General features: G+C 37.6%; 1 protein-coding gene across 1 annotated transcript in view; it reads right to left on the minus strand.

The window, feature by feature from the left end:
- Nucleotides 1-2,519: 2,519 nt before the first annotated feature.
- Nucleotides 2,520-22,840, minus strand: part of ALKAL1 (ALK and LTK ligand 1) — a 32,602-nt gene continuing 12,281 nt past the window's right edge. Inside the window, exons 2-4 of the mRNA XM_062501656.1 lie at nt 8,783-8,836; nt 4,827-4,907; nt 2,520-2,584 (exon numbers count right to left, since the gene is read on the minus strand). Of these exons, the coding sequence (XP_062357640.1) occupies nt 2,520-2,584; nt 4,827-4,907; nt 8,783-8,836 (200 nt within the window). The remainder of the gene's footprint in view (nt 2,585-4,826; nt 4,908-8,782; nt 8,837-22,840) is intronic.

The raw sequence follows: 22,840 nt of genomic DNA on the forward strand, positions 1-22,840 counted from the left end.
GCCCGGTGTCCCGGCCCCGGAGCCACCCCAGCTGCTGCACGGGGTGCGGCGCCTCTCCAAGGTGCTGAAACTTCACGCCACGGCTTGTGCCACAGGGTCCCTCAGGCAGAGGATTGGCTTTCCCCAAGCAAAAGTTCATTTCGAAGAGAAAAAGACCACGTCTTCTTTGTATACCCGGATATTTACAGACGAGGAAGGAAAATATTTGCATAATAGCACTGCAGCTCTTTTTTTAATGAGGAAAAGGCAGCCTATTTTAGTACTGGCAGGAAAAGGCTTAAAATAGCTGTCAGTTCTTCAAGTGAGAGAGCCTCCTTCTTCAAGGCAACCAAGAATCTCCAAGATTCTGTCAGATATTAAAGTGAAGGCAAACTTTCTTACAGGCAACAGGATCTATGGCCATGTCCTCTCTACACTAGTGTGAGGGTGGTGAGGAAAACAGATCCTTTCTGCCAAAAGATGAAGTAGAAGCAATCAGAGAATCATGTTAGAAATGCAATGTCATTGAGGGATGAATGTATGCAACTCCTTTGTTGCACTCCCTGCTAACAGAGAAGAGAGAGCAACTCCTGCCATCTCTTGACTCTTCTCAAGAGAATGTTTGCATTTCAAGAATCAGTGGATGTCAGTAAACATGAAGATCTGAGGTGTCTTATTAATAATGGAAACTATCCACTGTACTTAGTGGAGGAATGGGGTGAGCACAGAGACAGCTGGGAAACACTCAGATCATGGCTCCACTTTATCCCATAATGTTTTCTCTATTTTTAACAAAGTAGAGAGAAAGCCAGCCTAGATACAACTTCAAGTGAAGCAGTGCACATGAGCTGCTAGCAATGCTTATCATTTTAAACCTTCCTTCCCTATTTTTCATGTCTTTCAGTGTATTTCTGGCAGGCAAATTAAAACACCTGGCTTTGTAAATCATAGCAACTTTTGATCCTTTTGTGTTTTAAAGATGGAAATAGGATGAGATAGATGCTTCTGTACTGTGGATATGTAGGCAGATCTTTGACTCATTCTCTTAAAAGAAAAAGAAAAAAAAAATGGAACACCAGAAATCTCTCTGAAAGCCCTGATACGTGAATCCAGAGGCATAAATGGATAATGGATATCTTTAAAGATAAAGGAAAAACAGAGACTAAAAAGGTAAAACTGCAGAAAGTAAAAGCGGTGGATGCTTGAGAAACCTGAGATTTAAAAGCGAACACTAGAAAACAAACAGGAATTAAAGTACCATCCCCACCACCCCCCACCCCCTAAAGAAAAAAACATCTATATTTTTAATAAGGCATTCAGAAAGGGATTCCTGCCTTGAGTCGTGAAAAGGAGATACAGGCAAAGTAATGAGATGCCTAGTCAGTCTCAGTTACATTGTCCCTGGTATATTCAAAACCATCTGCAACACCGGGAAATCAAGAGGCCAAAGGGACTGGAAATAGTTAAGAAGAGAGGAAGAGAAAGAAATTATGTCATTTCTTGTCAGAACTGAAACATTGCCACATTCTTTAAAGCACAGCCACCAAAATGAATCCCACCTCCACTGAGAAATCAAATCAGCTAACACTGACTCATATCCTACTCTTCTTTTCTTATTCTTGATTAGTATGAATTGAAGTCTCAATGCAGGAAGAAGTGACATACACAACTCCCCCAGGCTCCAAGCTTGCAGTATTTGTCAGGAGGAGGTGGTGAAAGGAAACTATATTTAAAGAGATTTAAATAAATAAAAATCATTGATTTGATACATTTTAGTGGTTACTAATAACAACCAGTGTGTGTATTTTCAAATTAACTTTTGAAAATATAACTGTCTTATTAATATTCAAACAACAGGTGAAAACAGCTCACTTGGAGATGTTATTTTTATCCAAGATAATGCTGTTTAATTAACACATTTGACATACTATTCATAAACAATTAATTTCTTCCTCTGGTTTCTTCCTTAGACTATTTAGTGAAACCATTAGTTTTCTGCATCTTTATGTTCAGTTTCCTTCCATCACCATGAAGGTTGTTTTCAGAAATTCTCAGGAGACAGTATGGGAATGAAAAGGGCTCCCAGAAATGAATGAAGTGTCAGGATATCTATGAAGATTGCATTGGTAGACCTGAGAACAAGAAATTCTGTTTCTTCCATGGATTAACAACATAGTCCTCTGCAGAGTGGCCTGAAATAAATGTGCTGATGATGTCATTGGGCATTTTTCTTTCACCAAGCAGACTTCTCTTGAAATTTTGAACAGTAAGAGGCCACCCAGTACATAATCATGGACTGTAGTGCCATAAATGAATTTTAGGAAATTACAGTGGGGTCTGGCAGAGGTATTTGTGCTTTTATGCATTGCCAGGAGGAGCCAATCAGTTCAGCAAAGACAAAACTGCATGTTGATACACTCTGATAATATCACAATTTTGTATGTACCTCTGATAATAAGGTACAAGTGTGAAGTAAACCACTAGACCATTCAACAAATAATAACATGAGTGGGGAAAATGATACTTACATAGCAAACATCCTAGGACTGTGTACACAAAGGGCTCATTGCTAATCTCGTTAGCAATCTTGCACACCTTTTGTAATCTATAAAACAAAATTACCCACAGTAATAATGAATCTTAGTTTCCAGATACCCTCAAAAACTGCATAAAATTAAAGTTTGTAGTTGAATTTCAGACACTCTACACTGTGAAACTATAATCTGATGGAAATTCATTAAATTATGTGTGAAAGATGCAATATTAGATTGTACCTTAGCTCAATCAGTGCTCTAAAGGAAAAGTACAAGTGATGGCAGGAATTTAAATTTCTACCAGGTAGCTTTTTACTGGGATGTGGAAGACCAGGAATCTAACTCATTAACTGGGAGGCTATTCTAACTATCAGACTATAACATAGTCAGAAGTCAGGCTGTTTCAAACATATTATTGTTCCATTTAATATTAATATTGATTTAATTCCACATTTTTCATGTTTAAGTACATCTCCTGATCAACAGACTAAAGATACTAACCTCCCACTTCCAATCCCTCTGTCGTGTGTACTTGGTTCAAATGACATTTGGTTCAACTGGACCCTGAATCACTGCCATCTTTTCTGATATTTGCTAACAAGAAATACATAGGTGCTAATTTCTTCTCTTGCTTGATAAGTATTTTAATAAAAATTAAAATAAATTGTGCCAAACAGCAAGAAAGGGATTGCTATATGGGTTTCAGTTCCTCAGAAAATATTTGTACAGTGTATAACCCTGTCAGAAGGAGAGGAAATAACTCATCCTCAGACATCCCATGATGACTAAAATGTCCCTGAAAGAATATATCAAACCTCTCTAAAGACACAGGGAAAGATCTTGGCTATGGTCAGCCTGAGTGATGGATAAAGTGGAGACAAATCTGAAGATTTTTCTCTCCTTTTCAGAACAGCATATTTCAGGTGAATGTAGCCCATTGTCTGCTTTGGGTTTGCTTGATGCAAAAAATATGCTGTGGCTTAAATCACTCTTATTTTACATTTTACTTTGATAGTTGGACTAAAAAATAAGTTCACACCATTCAAAATCACAGTCTTGTTTTTAACTTTAAGAAAAGCTTAATTAGAAAAAAAAATAATATTACTTTGTTTCCTTATAAATAAAGTGAAACACTTGGGCAACACTTAAGAGTCCAAATAATATTCACATGCTCCGGATCCAGGTTATCAAGGCATACAACATCCAACATGGTATTTTTGTGGCACAGCGTGTAATAGAAATATGTTTTGCTTACTCTTTTGTCTGCTTAGAAAGTTGTATATATATGTATATCTTTTTAGGATCAGGCACGGATTCCTACATTCCAGCTTCTCATAAGCTTATAAGCAAAAGGAGATGAGGGCTGCTCCATCCCCTTTCAAACACTAAATTCTCTGAGCTCCCAAGCTATGGTGAGAGAGAATCTCTGCTGCTCACAAGCAGTGCTTCTAAGTGATGCAGTCATTGTTTTTTCATGTGAAATCCTGAAAAGCCTCCAAAGCACAAACTTTGTCCACAGTATGTGCTTATGCATCCCTAATGAAATTCACCTTTTCTAGTTAAATAAAATGCAGTGCTTATTTTCATTGATTTTAATTGGCTTGTCCATTGCAATAGAGAATGCTGAAGTAACTTCTATTTAAGGAATTTCCATTTTGATTTGGGGTTTTTATTTGTTTTTTTATCCATTTTATCCAAGAACTCTTCTATTTTTTAGTGTCTGACAAAATTATATGCAGGCTGTGTTAAAGCAAAACTGCAATCTCAGAGAAGAAGGTTGTTTGATGAGAACTGAAAGTATCAGTTACAGAAAGATGAATCAAATTATGTTGTTTAACAATGGGTATATAATAGAAAATTATACTCACGAGCTAAAATATACTAAACCCTAAAGATATAACCCTACTATTAAGCATTAATAGAAGGTAAAGAATGGTTCAGATTTTATCTTGCACAAGTAAAACTAAAGAGGGCAGGAAGGAAAATATGGCTTCACATCTGCCCTCTTATGCATGACCTCCTGATTTTTTTTAGTGTAGTTTTAATTTCATTTATTTCAGCATCACTTTGAAGGAACTCCACAATGTTCTACTGACAGCAAGTGCATTAACAGAAAATTTTTATCTCTTAGAAGACCTTGGATATGTTTTGTAATGCCTTGGTTATGCTTTGTAATGCCTTGGTTATGTTTTGTAATGTAGTGCTAAAGAGCAGCTGTTAAAAAAGAACCAGGACATCAAAGACTTAATAGGAGAAGTGTGTTGCTTTCAAACAAGCATCACAGATAGCATTAAAAGGTGCTTTGCTACTTACAGGTTGGTGTTGAGCAGTCCCTTGTGTTGTGATACAGTCGATGAAAGTGCTTGCTACACTCTGAGGAAAATGTGACTGGCCCTGTTTGAAAGTAAGGAGGAGTTAATAACAAGCTCTCAGTGTCTGCTCTGCAGCTTCAATGAATGACAACAGCACACAGCATGAAGTTCATTTCTTCTTGGCTAAAATTGCATTTAGTCTCTTACTGTACCTTAAACAGCTATGATGCAACACAAGTGTAATAATGCTAGTAAAATATTAGAAAGAAATTCTGTTGCAGTGTCTTTATGCTCATGATATAAAAAAACAGAACAATGGCACATTAAAATGATGGGCTGGTTTAGCCTTGAAATTCCAGTAATTCAAAATTAGCAGTAAAATTTCTTATATGGTGAAAAATAGCATGACAATTACAATAGATTTTAGTTTATTCAATAGATGTCTGTAGTCTAATATAGAAGGAATAATCCACCTGGGCTGAGGACACTGTTTGTAAAGATAAATGAAAACAACTTTTTAAAGCAAATATAAGTTTCCATCCCCTGGAAAGATGAAGCATTTTCATGTACTAATTATTTTAATTTGCACATAGATGGTTTATAAGATTCTTAATATACAGTGTGGGTGTTAAGGGAAAAATAAATGACAGCTGAATAACATCTAGGAACTTGATCTCCTATTAAAGTAATCCTAGTAGAAAAGCACACAGGTGTGCAGAACACAGGCTGTGTTTCATCTTTGGCAAGGCAAATCCCTGCATGTCCAGGGTATAGTGTGCTGCTCTCTTCTCTGGCTATACTGTGCTATTTGTTTATATTAGTATTTAATAAAAAAGGTGTCACTGCTCGTGGCCAAGGGGTTGGAACTAGATGAGCTTTAAGGTTCCTTACAACCCAAACCATCCTACAGTTCTATTTATCTATAAAAACATGGCTCAACTGTGACAAGTTACCAAAGACCCCTTCCAAAATCATTGATGGTCCCAGAAAAGTATTACTGGTGACATTCAAGTTGAAAAGGAGAGCAAACTGTAACATTTGCATCACATAATCTGCTTAGCAAGACTGTCACTGACAGCTGGGGAGAAGTATCCTGTGGTTTGGACAGAAAACATTGACATAAACTGACATTAAATGAATAAGACTAAATATAAATCTAAATTTAGTACAAGCAGGAGCCTTGAATAAGAATAGCTTGTTTCAAGCAATGCTACAAAATTATCTACATGAAGAAGACTTTGTTGGCCAACTTTCCTTTCAGAGGAAGACAGGAAGCATTTCTGGGAAAAAATTATTTGTTTTGTAACTTGAAAGATATTTTATGAGCCTGGTAAAATATATCAAGCTAATTTTCTCTGGATAGTGAAGCCACACTGCCATGAGCTCCAGAGAAGTTTCCTCTCTATGGCTGTAAACGTACTTGAAGGTTAGATATATTTTACAGTAATACATGGTTTTCAGTAAATTTTATCAGCCACAAATAAGATTTTTCAACGAACTGGAAGAGCAGCCTTTGCAAGTCTGAACTGGAATACGGTTGCATTTTTTTTTTATAGCTGAGTGAGTAATTAGGCTCAAGGAGAAATATGTAATTTGAAATTATCCAGCATATATGGAAACAACACTGGCTTTTGTCACTCAATAAATTCCATGTCCCTTCAGATAATGTATGGTTTTCTAGCACTCTTCCTTGTCATCAAAAAAAAAGCCTGTTAATTTTATTTGTGCCTTACAAAACACTCTGTGTCAGCTGGCTTTCCAAGCTAAATTGATAGATTGCTTTATGACTCACAAGATTATTTATGATTTTTCCTACAGTCAAGGACTGTTACATATGGTTCTTATTTGGCTTTAAAATGTGTCTATTATTCCTGGCATATGAGAAGTATGCAATAATTTTCTTAACCCTGAAACTATAAAGATAATGGACTATAAAGATAATGTTGATTTCAGCTTCTCTCTTTTTTTCCCCACAACTTCCTTAGTTTAGGATGTCCTAATTCTTGAACTGGTAAGGACTATAATCAAACAGTTTAATTAATGAAGATTCTGCTAGAAGATTATGATTGGAACAGAATAACAAAGCTCAAAGTTCCACTGTATTTTAAGCAAATGCTTATGGATTACAGGATCTAATAAAGCCATGAAAAATAAAATAAAATCAAAATCAGCAATAGGTAGAAAACTCAAACACTGAAGATCTTAAGATATCTTTTTAAAAAAAAGTGAAAGAAAGAGAGGAAAAGAGAGACAGACAGAGAAAGAGAGAGAAAGCGAGAGAAAGCAAAAGAGAAAGAGAGAAAAAGATAGATAGAGAGATAGATGATAGATAAAGAAAAGAAAAAGAAAAAGAAAAAGAAAAAGAAAAAGAAAAAGAAAAAGAAAAAGAAAAAGAAAGAAGAAAGAAGAAAGAAGAAAGAAGAAAGAAAGAAACTGTAGGCAGAAATTCTGAGCCAACAAATAAACTTCCAGTATTTTGGAATGATCCTGCTTTCCTTGTTCATTCCAGCTAATCTTACTCCAGTAATTTCAGCAATTTTGATGGCAACTATTCATGCAGAAAAGGAGTATTAATTTAATGAATGGCTCCAGTGACTGGCCTTCAAGCTTTTTTTTTCTCTTTTTCTTATCTATGATTTACCACACTCAAAATACCTTCTGTAAAACTCATGGTTGTTTTTCCCTGGTTTTGAGTAATAAAACTCATTCTGTATTCATTACTTAGCTTCCCCAGATTCTTATGTTGAGCTTTTTATGGTAGCTGAGGAGTTTCCAAAACTAAAAATGAAAAGGAAATTGATTAAGTACTAACATAAACAAATCTTTCTTGCCTTTCCTTCCCAGGAGAGGAAAATTCAGTGTTGCTGTGTTACATAGCATAGCATAGTTTGAAGCTCTGTGTTAATTTCTTTCTCACATGGACTGAAAACAGTCAGGTTCACAATTACTCCTGTTTGCTGCTAGGGTGAAGGGCCAGCTGGCTCTGGCACATTTCCTGTAGATTCTGTTGGGTTGAAATGAGCCATTGGCAGAAAGATCCTTAAAGCTGTGCTTATCCCAAAGGTTTGAGTGCACTTCCCCCATGTGAAAGAGACAACTTTCTCATCAAACACTGCCTGAAATTTCCAGCAAAGAGGAAATGCATAATTATTTCCAGTTCTCTGTTTCATGCTCCATCGGCCAACCGTTTCTCTAGTTTTTAGTTTCAATACTTAAAATAACCTTGAAAATCACCAAGAGATTTGCAGTGTCATGCTTTGAAACCTTCACTTTTCTGAGTGACAGAAAGCTGGAACTGGAGAGCAAAGAATCAGTGCAAGCACCTTGTCACTGGCACTTTGTGTTGCACATATTCAGAGGGTACAATATTTTTCTCAGTAGTTACAATACAGTCCCAAAGTTAAGTGCATTATGCAACTTCACCTCAGTTTTCAAGTAATTGGCTGTAAGCATCATAAATTTTCATATTTGAAACAGAAAGTTATTTTTATTTTTCTTTACGCTAATTTAATCCTTCCATGTTCTATCTGTTTCCACTATTAAAATAAGTATCCACGCATAGACATCATGAGACCAATGCAAAAAATCTTCCTTGGTTTGGTGAAAACTTTCTTGGCCACAAAGGTCTGTTTCTTAAAGATATGTGCAGTCCAATGAAAAGTTCTAAAAATTACTGAATGTGAAAATAAATATGGAAAGCACAATAGGAGGATAAAAAGTTAAACAATGACTTTTAAATAATGCCTTAGCTTACCACATTTTGAAAGTTATTTTAGAGCAGATAGTTCAGTTGATTATTCAATGAAACTAGAGTTCTTAAAAAAATTCTAGTTCTAAAATATGCACATTTAACTTCAGAAATGTTAATTTGGTGTTGAGCCTCAAAAAAATTAGTGGTGTGACATTTGTAGCTACTTAGAATATGCACATGTGACAAAACACAAACAGCTGCCTTACCTGTAAAATGTTTTATGAACTTGTCTTTTAGACTGGAATCTCTTGGAAAAATTTCTGAGGAGAGAAGAAAAAAAAGTTATATTTATGTAGCCTAGGAATTACAGTAAAACCTCTGAAAGCATAATATGCCAAGATGTCTGATGTCCAGAGACTAAACACCTTCCCAAATTTAGTATAGAATTAATTTTCATAATTGTGGAGTGTGGGCATGTAAACATTGTGAACTATTTCAGGTAATTCCCAGATGAATATTAAATGGTCATCCCACAATACACAATCATTTTCTGACACTAAATTTTGCACATCTTAGGTCTGAGTGGGTCTGTAAGTATGGAAATACTGCAAATAATATAAATACATTATCATACTTAGAAGTACATAAGTACCTGAAGAAAATACGTAAAATACTTACATAAATACCAAATAAATATCACTTTGTGTGTTTTGAAATATCAAGCAACTGAAAAGTCTCCTACAAATTTTTCACAATGTTTCATTGCAATATTAGTAAAAGAAAGGTTGTCTTCGTCTCCTGTGAAAAATGCTGTGAATTTTAAAATATTCACTTTCCATTTATGACATTTCTTTCCCCAGAAGGTACAAGAGAGTGGAAGCCTAAGAACATACAAAAGAATCACAAAGAACAGAAAATGGAATTAACACAAAAAGATAAAGTTCATGTTTCCTTTGTTTTTTTCTTTTTTTTTTTTTTTTTTCAATGGGATGCTGCCTCTGGCTGACAGCAGAAACTTTTGATGCAAGTAAATATCCTCAGAACCACTACACCTCCCCCCGTCTCATGATTTTTTTCACTGAAAAAACCCATTACAAAATTTTTGGGTACCTGCGGTTATTACTGGAGACAGCAACAAGCTGCCTGTTATGTCAAATTCAAAGAACATTCCCTGGCACTTAGAGAAGGAACATGACTAACTTGCAGCATTAGGACCTGTAGTTAAATATATTTATTCAATAAAAATATTTTTTTACATCCAAAGTAGTTTTAAATCTTTGTATTCTCCTACTTTTTTTTTTTTCAATTCCCAATCTGAATTAACATTTAGCTCAGAAGAGAGCTAGTTTCCTTTCATGCTATAGGAAGATGTTGGTTATCTGCCAAGATAAATTCTTACCACTGGCTTTAGGCAGTTTCTCAGAGGTCATATGGGTGTATTTTTAGGCTGGGATTTTAAGATAAAATGCCCAAGTCTTACAGCAACTCATCAAGCTTAGGAGACCTACTTTGTTCAAGATTCCTTTTAAATACCAGTTTTAACTATTTTCTTTTCTTATTGCAGAAGAAATGCCACCCCTTCTTCAATAAACTTAAAAATTTAATAAGAAATGTCAGGTAGCTTAAAACTAGACGGAGTGAAGAATATAAAATGGTAAGAATAGGGAAACAATTGGTGTGAGTTTTGAATGAGATGCCTCAAGTGGACAAGTACTGATGAATAACCACAGCCTGGTGAAGGGTGGGTTAGGACATTCTTGCTCAGACAAAGAAAATTTAGATACAGACACTTGCAAAGCACATGGAATTTCCTATGGGAACAGCAGCTGCTTTTTTGCCCCATAAAATTCTCTATTTGCCCCATAAAACTCTTTAGGAAAAGTCTGTAAACAGCCAAAACCCCATCCCTTAACACCCAGGAGGAGAACCAGGAGGACAGATTGATGCTCTGTCAAGGAGTTATTCATCTCCAGTATAAAATTGCAGCTGGTAGCTGAGATGGTAACCCTGAGAAGGAACACTGCATGCTCTGCTTTCCACCAGTAACACACATCGGCCCGGGGTTGCCCCCAGCCCAGCCTCGCCTGCCCCAGCAGGGAAATGTAGGTCAGCTGTGTGTTGAGAAGCAGCCGAATGTGACATTGCCGGCGTGCCTCTGCTCCCCCCGCTGCGGCTGCTGTCCCTCCGGGCAGCGACCAGCTTTTCAACATGTGCCCACGGCTCAGCTTCCTTCAGCGCTCCTTCGCTTAACAGCACAGTGCATGTGCCGGGTAAAACACAGTCAGTGAGCCCCCAGCCCCGCACAAAGACAACCTAAGCTCATTTGTATGAGAATCACGGGCAGCGCAGGTTACTGGAACGCTTCTGGCTCTAATGGCAAAGGAGACTCCCCCCGAGCTATGAATTGCCCAATACGAGCACAGTCATTTTCTTCCTTATTCCAGCAGCCCTTCTGTCTGTACACAACTGCGAGTCTGAGGTCTCAAAGGACTTAGCATTTCAAACTAATGAACATATTCTTTGAATAGAATATGTGTCACTGACTCCTGATCACACTGCAGCCAGAGGCAGGCTATCAAGTTCATACATACTTCTAACTAGCTCTTCTATAAAGCAGAAAAATATCACCATGAAAAAGTCCCTGAACTAGGTTTTTCTGGGTTCTAACAAGTTCTTAGTTGCTCCAGTCATATTTCATGTGTTATCTATCACTTATTAAGGTGTCCATTTTCACAACAAAGGCTCATATCTTCACAATGACAGTTGAATTTCTTTGACATACTAATTTCACAAAATAAAAGCAGAAGTGTTGATATAATAAAATAGATTGGCAAAGTATTAGTAAATTCAACACACTTCAGGGTCTCACTGTGCAAAACTAAAAAAAGAAACAGGAAAATGAAAAAATTAAATGTTTTAAGTGTGAAACCCAAATGACCAGGAAATACTGAGTGGAGAAAGTTTACTCAATCCATTCTTGCCTCAAGACTACAGTACACAAACTATTAAAACACAGCCAGTGTATATTCAATGGGATATAGTAACATTGGTTTTAATCAACTGGAAGAATATTTAGACTGTGGCGCTCTTGGGCCCAGGCTTACAAAGTCTGCACTGCTCACCACAGAGTACATCTGAGTTAAAAGGCACTTGAGCTATTGACCCTGTATTGGTTCTGAGCATAATCTCAGTTTATAATCATAAATAACCTTAGTTCAAGGATTTATTTCTTATTTACATCAGGACCTCTATGTACATCCTTACATATTTACTCATCTGGGGCAAAATATTGTCCATCCTTCCACAGACATCACTGGACATGGGCAACTATTATGTGGTGATAAGATGGATTTGCTACTGGCTCTTCTGTCTAAAATAGCAGAAATATTTATGGTGAACTCTAGGGACAAGACAAATTTAGAGGGCTCTGCTTCACAGACAGAATGGTTACGTTTGTAATGTAAAGTTGGTTCTAAATCAATATATACTGTTTATTTTATCAAGCTGTTACATTTCAGAGATTTCATGGCTTTAGGTAAGAGGTGACTAGATCTGCTTGAGTTTTATCTCAGCTGGGATAAATGTGATGATGGCGAGAACTAGCCAGTGTGAGCTAGGAATCAGTAAAGTGCTGCTTACTGATCCAGCTCTCCTCTCTCAAATTTTGTTATAAACTTTACAAAGTTGATTTAGCCACTGTTGCAAAGCCAATTCCCCAGAAGATTACTCTTTCAGTTGCTATTCAGCACCCAGCAGCTGACAGGAATGTTTAATTTTTCAGTAATTTGGGTGAAATTACAAAAAGTTAGGAGATTAAATAAACTACAGCTTGGTCTCGGGTTTGCCCTCAGCTTGCAACTTAAGACATAGTTGCTCCACCTTCAATGGGTCTTTTCATCATTCTGTGCCTTCAGTTTCTGTGTTTTATCTGTTCAGACTGCAAAGTTGTGACAGCAAGTGCTGATTTTTACCCTGTGTTTGCATGGTCTCCAGTATCATGTCACCACAACTGAGCCAGGAACATTCATGTCCCAATGGAATATAAAGAACTGTGATCACGGCCCTGAAATAAGCCAACTCCACACAACAGTTTGTTGACTTGGAACATAAAACCTCCACATCCTCAGGCAGAAAAAAACCCCAAGATTTCAAATTTTTTATGCTCCCAACAGACAACTTTTGTATATTTTTAGTTTATTCAGAGAATTAATGTCAATCAGGAAGCAAAAGTGTTCCACTGGTCAAGGCTGGGCCAATCAAAAATGGTGCTAACACTTTTGTGATAACATATTTAGGAAAAAAATACAAATAAATTATTGTGCAGATGTAACTACAAGAAGAGAAGAGCAGATTGAGAACATTGAGAGGAACAACTCTGCAGACACCAAGGTCAGTGGAGGAGGAAGAGGAAGGGGAAGACATGCTCCGTTTTGTTGGAGCTGAGATTCCCTTACAGCCTGTGGTGCAGACCAAGGTGAGGCAGCTGCGTCCCTGCAGTCCACAAAGGTCCAGGGGGATGCAGAGATCCACCTGCAGCCCATGGAGGAGCCCCACACCAGAGCAGGTGGATGCCTGCGAGGGAGCTGTGAACCTGTGGGAGGTCCATGATGGAGCAGAGTCCTGGCAGGGGTCTGCAGACCCATGGAGAGAGAAGCCCATGCTGGAGCAGGTTTCCTGGCAGGAAACTTGTGACCCCATGTGGATCCACACTGCAGCAGCCTGTCCTTGAAGGACTGAACCCCATGAAAGAGTGGCCCACACAGCCACAGTCTGTGGAGGACTGTTCCCCATGGGACAGGCTCCAGCTGGAGAAGTTCATGAAGGATTTTCTCCCGTGGGAGGGATACCATGCTGGAACAGCAGCAGAAACAACATGCAATGAACAGACCCAATATCCATTCCCTGTCTCCCTTTGCCACTGAGGGGGAGGAGGTAGAGCTGAGAAGTCAGGGCTGGGAGAATGTGTTTTTAAGGTCTTATATTACTTCTCATTATCCTGCTCTGATTTTGTAAGTAGTAAATTTAATTAGTATCTCTAATTCCAGCCCGTTTTGCCCATAACAATATCTGGTGACTGATCTCTCCTGGTCCTAATCTCAAGTCATGAGCCTTCATTATATTTTCTCTCCTCTGACTAGTTGCAGAGGGGAGTGATAGAGTGGCATTGGTGGGTGTCTGTCATCCAGCCAGAGCAAACCCACTACATTTGAGCATTTTCCTCTTTCTATCTGTGAAATGGCAGAAGAAAGCTGTCAGCAGTAAGATGCAGCTGACTCTTCTGCTATAAACCCAGATGCAAGCTTCCAAAACATTTTGGCATGAAAATAGCATGTGGGTTTGGGCATTTTGTTTTGTTTTGTTTTGTTTTGTTTTGTTTTTTAGAAAGAATATTTCACGTCATGAAACTGTTTACAACACAGTACATTTTAGCAGTTTTAAATAAATGGGACATTCTAAAGGACAAGGCTCCCCTAAGTTTCAATTTATACAAGGGCTATATTGGTTCATAGTATGCAAATAAATCTTGCAATAGTTGAAATATCATGCTCCCAAAAATATTGGAGCACTGTCAGTAAAACTGTCTTGAGTACTTACACAAACAAGTCACATTTATTTGGAGGGAGCTTTTCTTTACTACAAATTCTCCACCTTGCCTAAAGATGGCAACTCCTGCCTACTGCAAGAATGCAAGGTGAAACATTACTAGGAGGAGGTTTGCATACTTTCAACAATGTCAAGATGGTTTGGTTAGCAGAGAAAACAAAATGTTTGGTGATAAAAGTGATAATAAAATCTTTCAAATGTAAATTTCTAAAGAATTTTATAAGTTCCCACAAAAATTGAAGCAACAGAGATGAAATTCAACTGGAACAAGTTATAATAACCAAGTGTTATGCTAGGAAGATGAGTGGATAGAATGACATGGCAATGCTAGGATGAAAGTCTCTTCAGCATGATTGTCCCAAATATAAATGAAGCCCTAGAAATACAGTGCTCAGAAAAAAAAAAATAAAATAAAAGACCCTGAAAACCTTAATGTCCGAAAATATCCTTTCTCCGCATTTAATCTACATACATAACTGTAGAGGAGACGAATCCCTCTGCAGATACCCCTGTGAGGCCCCCTTGGCACTTTCTCTGAGATAAGAAAAACTACTTGCTTAAAATGACTCATGCTAGAAAAAAAATGTAAGCTCTTCCTCTTATCTTTTTAGAATATTATTGGTTAGGTTTGATTCTTTATAATTTGTTGACCCAAACAAAGAAAGATAATGTACTTGGTTAAAATGTGTTAACCCTGTTTTCTATTGGTTTACCTCTGATTCCCCCCCCAAACCCTATAAAATTACATGCATGATCCCCCATTTTTGGACTGCAGCCTGACCTCCCTTCGCAGAAGATAATGAAGCCTGTGGAAAAAGTCTGAGCTGCTTTCCCGGTCTTTTTACGCTGGCTGGAAAATATAGGTCCCTGTAAGAAGCAGAAAAGCTAAGTGCCTGAAAGGCCAGCGCTTACATTCCTTGTAACATTCCCCTGCCCAAGAACAGCAGGGGCAGGGGAGACAAGAAAAAGTTACACATAACTATTCCTACAACTTTTAGAAATAGATGTACTGCCTCAGTTTAAAAAAAAAATAATAATAATTTTGATCAAAACAGTTCAAAGCGCAAAGATAAGGCATCCTAGTGCAGAAAAAATTGTTAATGCTCATTGTATAAGATTTCAGTGTGATGTGGAGTAAACTTGTGAATCAGGGATAAAATGCCCCGTGAATAAATAGGGCATGAAGTGTCTGCTTAGAGCTCTGACTGGGTAAAACTGCTAGAGGTGGACAGAAATATGAGGTCACTGCTGTGGACAGCTGTGACAGGGAATCGATCCCAGTCCCTGGCTGGGCACTTTCCACACTGAGGTTTCACAGTGCTGCTCCCAACATAGCCCTCAGCAGCAGGGGACATTAAGCATGGTTGAATCAATTAGCCTATACTTCTTTCCTCAGTATCCCAAACAATGAAAAGGTCTTAATTTCCTCCTTTCATTATTACACTTCAGCTATGACCAGATTACACAAAACTCTTACTTCTGGGCCCAGGTCTGGATAAAGTCTTTACCTGAAAAGCTGGGGACATCCAGCAGCTTTGGCTAGGCTGGAAATGCACTATTTTCTATCCTGCTGTGCCATTGCTACCACAATGATATTCCTTTTTTTTTCTGTACATAGTAGACATATCAGTATAGATTGAAATGTTTCTCTGGTTCCTCATATGATGTCTCAAACAGCAGGGAAATAGAGTATGCACTTTGCTGAAAATGTGTGATATTTTTATTCCCTGCTAAGGGACCACCAATTGATTCTGAGGTCCTTAAGAGTGCTCAAAATCCTTAGGATGAATTTTTGGTTGTATTACAACTCAGTTCACAGACTAAAAGATGTAATGCTTTTCCTATTGCAGTCTCCCACAGAGAAGGCAAAAAAACCTCACCTTTTTGCAACAAGCAGCTCCTTCCACCATTATCAATCATAAGTCATTAAACATTTTATATTATTTGTGTTAGAAATAACTGCCGTTCGAGAAAATAACTACTTAAATGATGCATTTTAATTCTCTTGGACTACTCATTTGCAATTTCTACTACGTAAACTGCATTTCTGCTTTTGTATTGTTCTTTTTCTTCCTGTTTTCTGCAATCAAAAGTTTTACAATAATTTCCAATTGTCTTAGTAATTTGTTTAGAAACCCCCACCCTAAGTCACATACCCTTCTTTCCCTCACTGGATCTGCAGTTCATTCCTTTAGACAAGGGAAAATATCTATTTCTGTGGGTAGTGTTCTAAGAAGTCACTGTGTTACTACTCCTGTTAAGTAACACACACAGTTCCCACTTAGTGAATATTTTTGTTGTGAGACTTTGGTGTGTACATACTGAGCATAGATGGAAAATGAGTTAATGCTCCAAATAGACACATTCCTTTTTGGATGTAATATTGCTGCTTGAAATTCAAAACTCTACCAGATTCCTCCAAGGGCTGTGTAATGAAGATTACAATAACTTGGGAATTTTTTTTTCATTTTCTACTTTCTACTCTAGCAAGTGAAGAACTATCTAGTATCTCAGTGTTTTCTGGGGAAGAAAAAGCCCCAGATAAATCCCAAAATCAATAATGCTTGGATTCATAAATGTAAGAGCGTCTGCCTGAGAGAAAATTGGGAATTAATATATCACTGCATACCACTGCCATCTACTGAATGTAGAATATGCTGAAAGTAGTCATGCATACCTTCTTGCTCTGAGAGCAGAGTTCACCAGGCTTCCCTTACCCTGCCTAATGGAAGCCCTTTCAGCTCCCACAGCACAAAGTATACTCCAGAGCTTAAGGGTTACACATAGAGTGCAATTAAGAGTTCATAGTTAATGGCTTGGTCAGTTTATGCTCTCAAAGAGTAGACATAAACACTATTCTAATCTCTTTGGATTTATTTGATGCCCATAAAATTTTTGTTTGGCATTACAACTTTATTTATACAGAAAATTGGAAGGCACATTGTGATATATTATTGTACCACATTAGTGAAGTTTTAAAATGCTAATTCTGCTACCATGTCTAATAAATGTTTCCATGTTTATTATTTGTCCAGACTGGAAATAGTGCTCCTAAGGATACCTAAAACCAGTGGCTTAACATTTACTTGCCTTGGTATTCATTCCAGGAATATTTTTCTGATGTGAACATGGCAAATAATACTCCTCTTAAATGCAGATTAATTGATATATCTTCAAATTCCCCCAAGTTTAGTTATGAATGCAATATCTGGTCTTTTATATATAAAATTTTAAGGTTTTATTCTGGAACACTCACCAGAAACTTGACTAATGAAGTAGGCTGTGACATCAGGCAGTTTAGAAGTACAACGGAATGACCCCAAAGAGAAAGCTTGCCAGGGTCTGCTTTCATAATGGTGGATGAAGTTTACCAAGTCAGCCACCATTGTCAAGAGTATTACACTAAAACAAAATCAGTGTTGTTATTAACTCTGCTAAAGATGGGTGTAAAAGGAAGCACTAACTTTCAAAATCACAGTCTGGCATTTAGTCAGGATTTCTATTTTTGTCCTCTCTTCACTCTAGAGTAAACCATTCACTCTTATCCCAGAATGTCTATTCACGTATGTCCCATCTCTCTTATTCACCCTTGTAAGTATTATCTTCATCAGCTGCTCCCTTAAAACCAGGGGGATTGATACCCACAGGGCATTCAGGAGCATAATTGCAATCAGTTTGGTTCTACTGAAGCTGCAGTATTGCAAATACTGGGCATTTGAAAAAAAATGCACAAATTATTGTACAATGGGATTCCTAAAACTCACAAAAAAGCCCAAAACAGAAAAGGACAGCTACAAACGGTGGTAAAATGTGAAAATAAGCCCATTAAAACCATACAAGGAGCAAAGACATACAGCTTTCCTAGTTCTGCATGCTTAGTTTTGCTCTGTAGATCTATGTTTATATGTCCCCATAAAACTTGTTCGAAGGATTGACACCTGCACACTACAGATGCAAATAGATTTGAAGTATTCAAAATTTCTCATTGTTCATCTTTTGTTTGGATTTCTAAAAATATTTAATTTGATGTGCTGCTTTTTTACAGCGACTGGAGTCAAATTCTATTCTCACTGGTGGTCGTATACACTGATCTACACCTCATTCATGTAATTGCAAGAGAATTATGGAAGGCATTTTTTAAGTAGTTTTCAGATTTATTGCTATTGCAGAGACCTTCAGGTGGATATCATGAAAATAAATGACAAATGTGAGACAACTTCAGTTGGATTTATAGAATTTATCTGAGCACTGAGGCAGTAACTTGAGGAACACAGTTATAAACAGTATGGAAGAATCTGTACGTACTATAATATAAATAGTAACATAAAAGGTGTGATTTGTACCTTTCTTCAATAATAAAGGAGCACTTATTTATCTCTAATAACTGATAAACAGGCAAGAGAAATCTTACATTATCTCGACACATTCCATTTATTTGAAAAAGCTTTTGAACAATATTATTGGATGTGCTTCCCAAAATAGCAGATAGCTGGATTCAATAAATCAAATAGGCTGCAGCCGAATTATTCTAAGTGTGAAATACCACTTTTAATTCAAAATAACTGTCTCAGTTATGTTTAATGTTCTATCATCCCCACTGGATCATGGCCTATGAGCACCAAGAGGGATAATTTCTCCTTAAATCCCTACTGCTACCTCTCTCCTGGAGTCCTTCTGATTAAATCCTACCTCTTACCTAAAAATGTTCCAACCTTGTAAACCACGAACCAAAACATGTTCTTAAAACTTGAGAATTACATTTATTTGCCACGGTGTTTTATTCCTAAACCCCCTGTTCTTTGTTTACTGCAAATCATTAAATTGAGTCAGTTTCTGAATTAATTCAGTTTACCTACTACTACATATGAAGAAGTACATGGGATTAGCAATTAAATGTCTCAAACTCCTTGCCACATTTCTGGAAAATCTGTAAGTAACATTCTACTGATTCAGTGTTAGTTTTTATGAAAAAACTGCCCATTACCCAGGCCCTTTTTTGAATGTTTCCAACTGTAAAACATCACGGTTTTTAGGAAAAGCACATGAACTTTGGTATACATCATGTGATGGGTAATTTTTAAAGCAGTCCATATTTTCCAAGTTTCTCTATCTGAAGCACCAGAGCCATAATTGTGCTGCTGTCTCAGAAGGCGTTATGTGCTCATTTCTATTCTAAATTTATATTCTAAATTTGTGCTCATTTGTATTCTAAATTTTCTTCACTGCTGCAGTTTTTGCTCCATTCATCTGTGGCAGAAAATGAATGAAGTCTTTTTTTAAGAAAGCAAGACCTTTAGTCCTGTAAGCCTTGTACCTCTCTATTAAACATCACAGGACATAATGAGAGCAGATTGCCCCAGCCAGGGACTCTGTGCTATTGCAGCTAGGATCATGACAGTCCAGCAACAACAGTCCATCCCGAGCATAATGCTGGATGGACTGTGGGAAATCTGCCTTCTTTCATGCAAGTGCAGGAAGGAGTGACACAAAGTCCTGTGAGAGAAACTTTTGCCTCCAGGATTTCCTGTTTCGGGTGAAAACAATTTTTCAATAAAAACGTATGCAAAATCAGATCAGTAAGAGTAAACAAAGCAAACACATATTGATTTACTTGACTTAGCTTTTTCATGTTATTATGCTGCTAATTGGAAAGAATTGAGAAGTTCTTTCCTTTCCCAGCTTTCTGACTTGAACCCCAGGGACCATCTTTGAGATACCACAACTGTTCATGTAGTCTCAGTTTCCCACTCTCCATGATCCACATCACCATATTGTTCAAAAGTAAAGGAACCTGTGACAGTGTAAGGATGGGGACGGGAAAATCCATCCAGATGTAAGAGTACAAAATAGGAGAAACGAGCATAGAAGTATTTGGTGTTGATCTTGCATCACTTGGAGCACTTTTAATGGATACAAAACACATTCCTACCTTTAGTCATACCAAGGTCAATCTTCCAGAAGCTTTGCAGGACAACTTTACTTAACCAAGGTCCTTCAGCAGCCTTAGAAGCAGAAAAGGTTGACTTGCATTCAGGGGAGGACGATACAGATCTGTGCATGTCCATGGTAAGGACCCAGACAGATACTTCCCCCACCCTTCCCTGTCCCTGCCCTACTCTTGCCAAGCCATTGCCCTTTACTTTCTCCCCTCCCTTGCATTCTTCTTGGCCTCCCCACCTTGTCTGGACTCTGCTGAGCTGTGAGGGGGAGCAGAGAGCGACAGGAATAGTTAGCAATCGTTGCTATGAAGACAATTAACGGCATGAACAGTAATTCCAGGGAGGCCTTCCCACCTCAGCAGCGCAATGACTATTTACGGCCTGAAAGGGCTTGCCAGCCACCAGTGCAACATCCTCTTAAGGGCAACAGATTATCCCTAGAATTGGCTCCTCCAAGACTGGGCACTGTACTGTGGGAAGGACATAACCTGAAGCTGGAGGGAGATAACTCACTCAAGCTACAGAAGTAACATTTAATTGTGTCTGAAGTGACAGGATAGGTGTACTGAGAATGGGGAAGATTGTTTCTCCTGCTGCGAGCTCTTCACATTTTTCAACACTGGGAATATTATGTTTCTCCTCTTCCCTTCAAACTTTGATTTTTCTTTGATGAATTCACCATTTGTGAAGGAAATATAATCACTCACTAAGTGCCTAGACACTGTACTTTCATTTCACATAAAAAGAAATCACAGTTCTGTTCTGGTTAAAAGAGTGTTGTAATGATATTGTCATCATCACAAACTTGAAGAAGCTGAGCCCGAGCTGCAGTATGAATGCAGAAATGAGCATGTGAGAACCACCCTATCTAAATCAGAGAATTTCCCACAGCATCTTCCAAGTATGTCCAGACATATGATACTAAATTATTTCTCTATCCTCTGTTCCTTTATAGTATATCAGTTACATGCTGTACCAAATCATTCATCATTCAGACAGAATTTGTGCAAATATATGTCACTCTATAAATTGGCTGTAGATGTTTCCAAACATTTTTTTTCTGTCACATGTCTACCAGTATTTCACCTTGTCACTAGTACTATGTGAAGGATCTTAGCCAGATCATGGAAATGTACTTCAATTGCACATGTGAAGCCTTCTCCCATCCTCTTCTTCCTGAATGTAAGATTGTCAGTCAGCTCCAGGTAATTTAATTTTGGTTGTAACTAAAAATTCCTTTCAAGTTTTCAGGTGCTACTCTCCTTCTTTGGATAGTTTCCTCACTCCTATAAAGCCTTCACAATTAAATATGGGGGAGGTGATGGGGGAGGGGGACAGGTGGTGGTGTTAAATTTTTAATAGAGAATTATAAAATATTAAAAGAAACATTCATCAGTGTAAGGTTAAAAGCGTTGACATTAAAAAAATCTCCTTTTATTCATAAAAGTAACAAATATATCTTAGATGCTCATTACAAGAAAAAAAACTTTCTATGAAGTTATAAGTCTTTCAAAACTACAGTTTGTCAAGAAGATATGTATAAGCTAATGTCTTTGAGCTGGGGAACAGGTTTAATTTCAAGACTGGAAGAACTGTAATGCAAGACTACAATAAAGGGAGAAAAATAAATATACATATCAATGTACATCTTTGAGACTGGCAGCTGTCAAAAAACACTGTCTGAACCCAGAGTTCCAATTGTTGTGGCCAGTGATGGAATCCATTGTTTGAATGTCAAATTTTGGAATAAAAACCAAGAGCAACTAAAGAAATTGATTCTGTTTAGAGTCTTAGCTTATGTTTACAGCAATAAACGACAAAGTAGTTGTGTAGAAGCAGTTCTCTGGATTCCCGGCTGGCACAATTATTCTAGGACCTGGTGTTGTCTCAAATAACATATTTTTGAGGACTGAAAAATGCTGGAAGGAGAGTATGCCCCAATTCTGTTCTCCTTGATTTCAACAGGAGCAAGAACCAATTCCTCAATCTGTGTGTAATTCACATGATCTACTTAGCTAAACAATTAAGTCACAGCTCTGACATCTGATATTTATTTTAAGTTCTTTGAGCCAGATTCTCTTCTCTGAGCCAACCCTTTTTTCTGTTCTGGTGGCAGAGAGGCTATAACAACCATGGACTTTCCCAGCTGGAGATTCTGCCAGCCTGAATAAGTCTTTACCTGTCTGGCAAAATCAGTTTTCTTGTTATTTCCTCCTCTTTTTCACCCTCTGAATCTTTACCATACTCTTATCAGAAAGAGTAAATTACTAGTCCTGGGCTACATTCTTCATTACCACGCTTCAAATATCCTTAGCCTATATACTTGCCTCTTCAAATTAAACCTATATGGTTAATTTGAAAGAATCCTTAGGCTATAGTAACAGAAGTAAAAGTACAATCTGCTTTGTTGCTCCTTCTGTGGTATTTCAGAAAACATACAACCTAGGATCCTTCCAGGGTGTGTTACAAATGAGATACCTCAGCTCTAAACCCACTTACTCTGGGTCACTTCTATCTGTGCAGGCCATGCTTAACAATTTAATCATAGTGCAAGATCACCTCTAAAGAGCCTCAGTCCAAGCATGCCAATTTCTTAGCCCCCATCTCCACTCTAAGAGAGCAGAGGCTGTGTGAAACGACAATCTGAAGACAGGTTCAGCTGAAAAAATCCACACAATCTGAATAAAGACTGTCAACCATTGCCTGAGAGTGGGGAACCTTATGGCTCCTTTTACATTATTGCAGGGGATGCATGCAATGAGAAGAACTTTAAGTAAGACT

Source organism: Cinclus cinclus, chromosome 1, assembly GCF_963662255.1.
Source record: "Cinclus cinclus chromosome 1, bCinCin1.1, whole genome shotgun sequence".
NCBI lineage: Eukaryota > Metazoa > Chordata > Aves > Passeriformes > Cinclidae > Cinclus > Cinclus cinclus.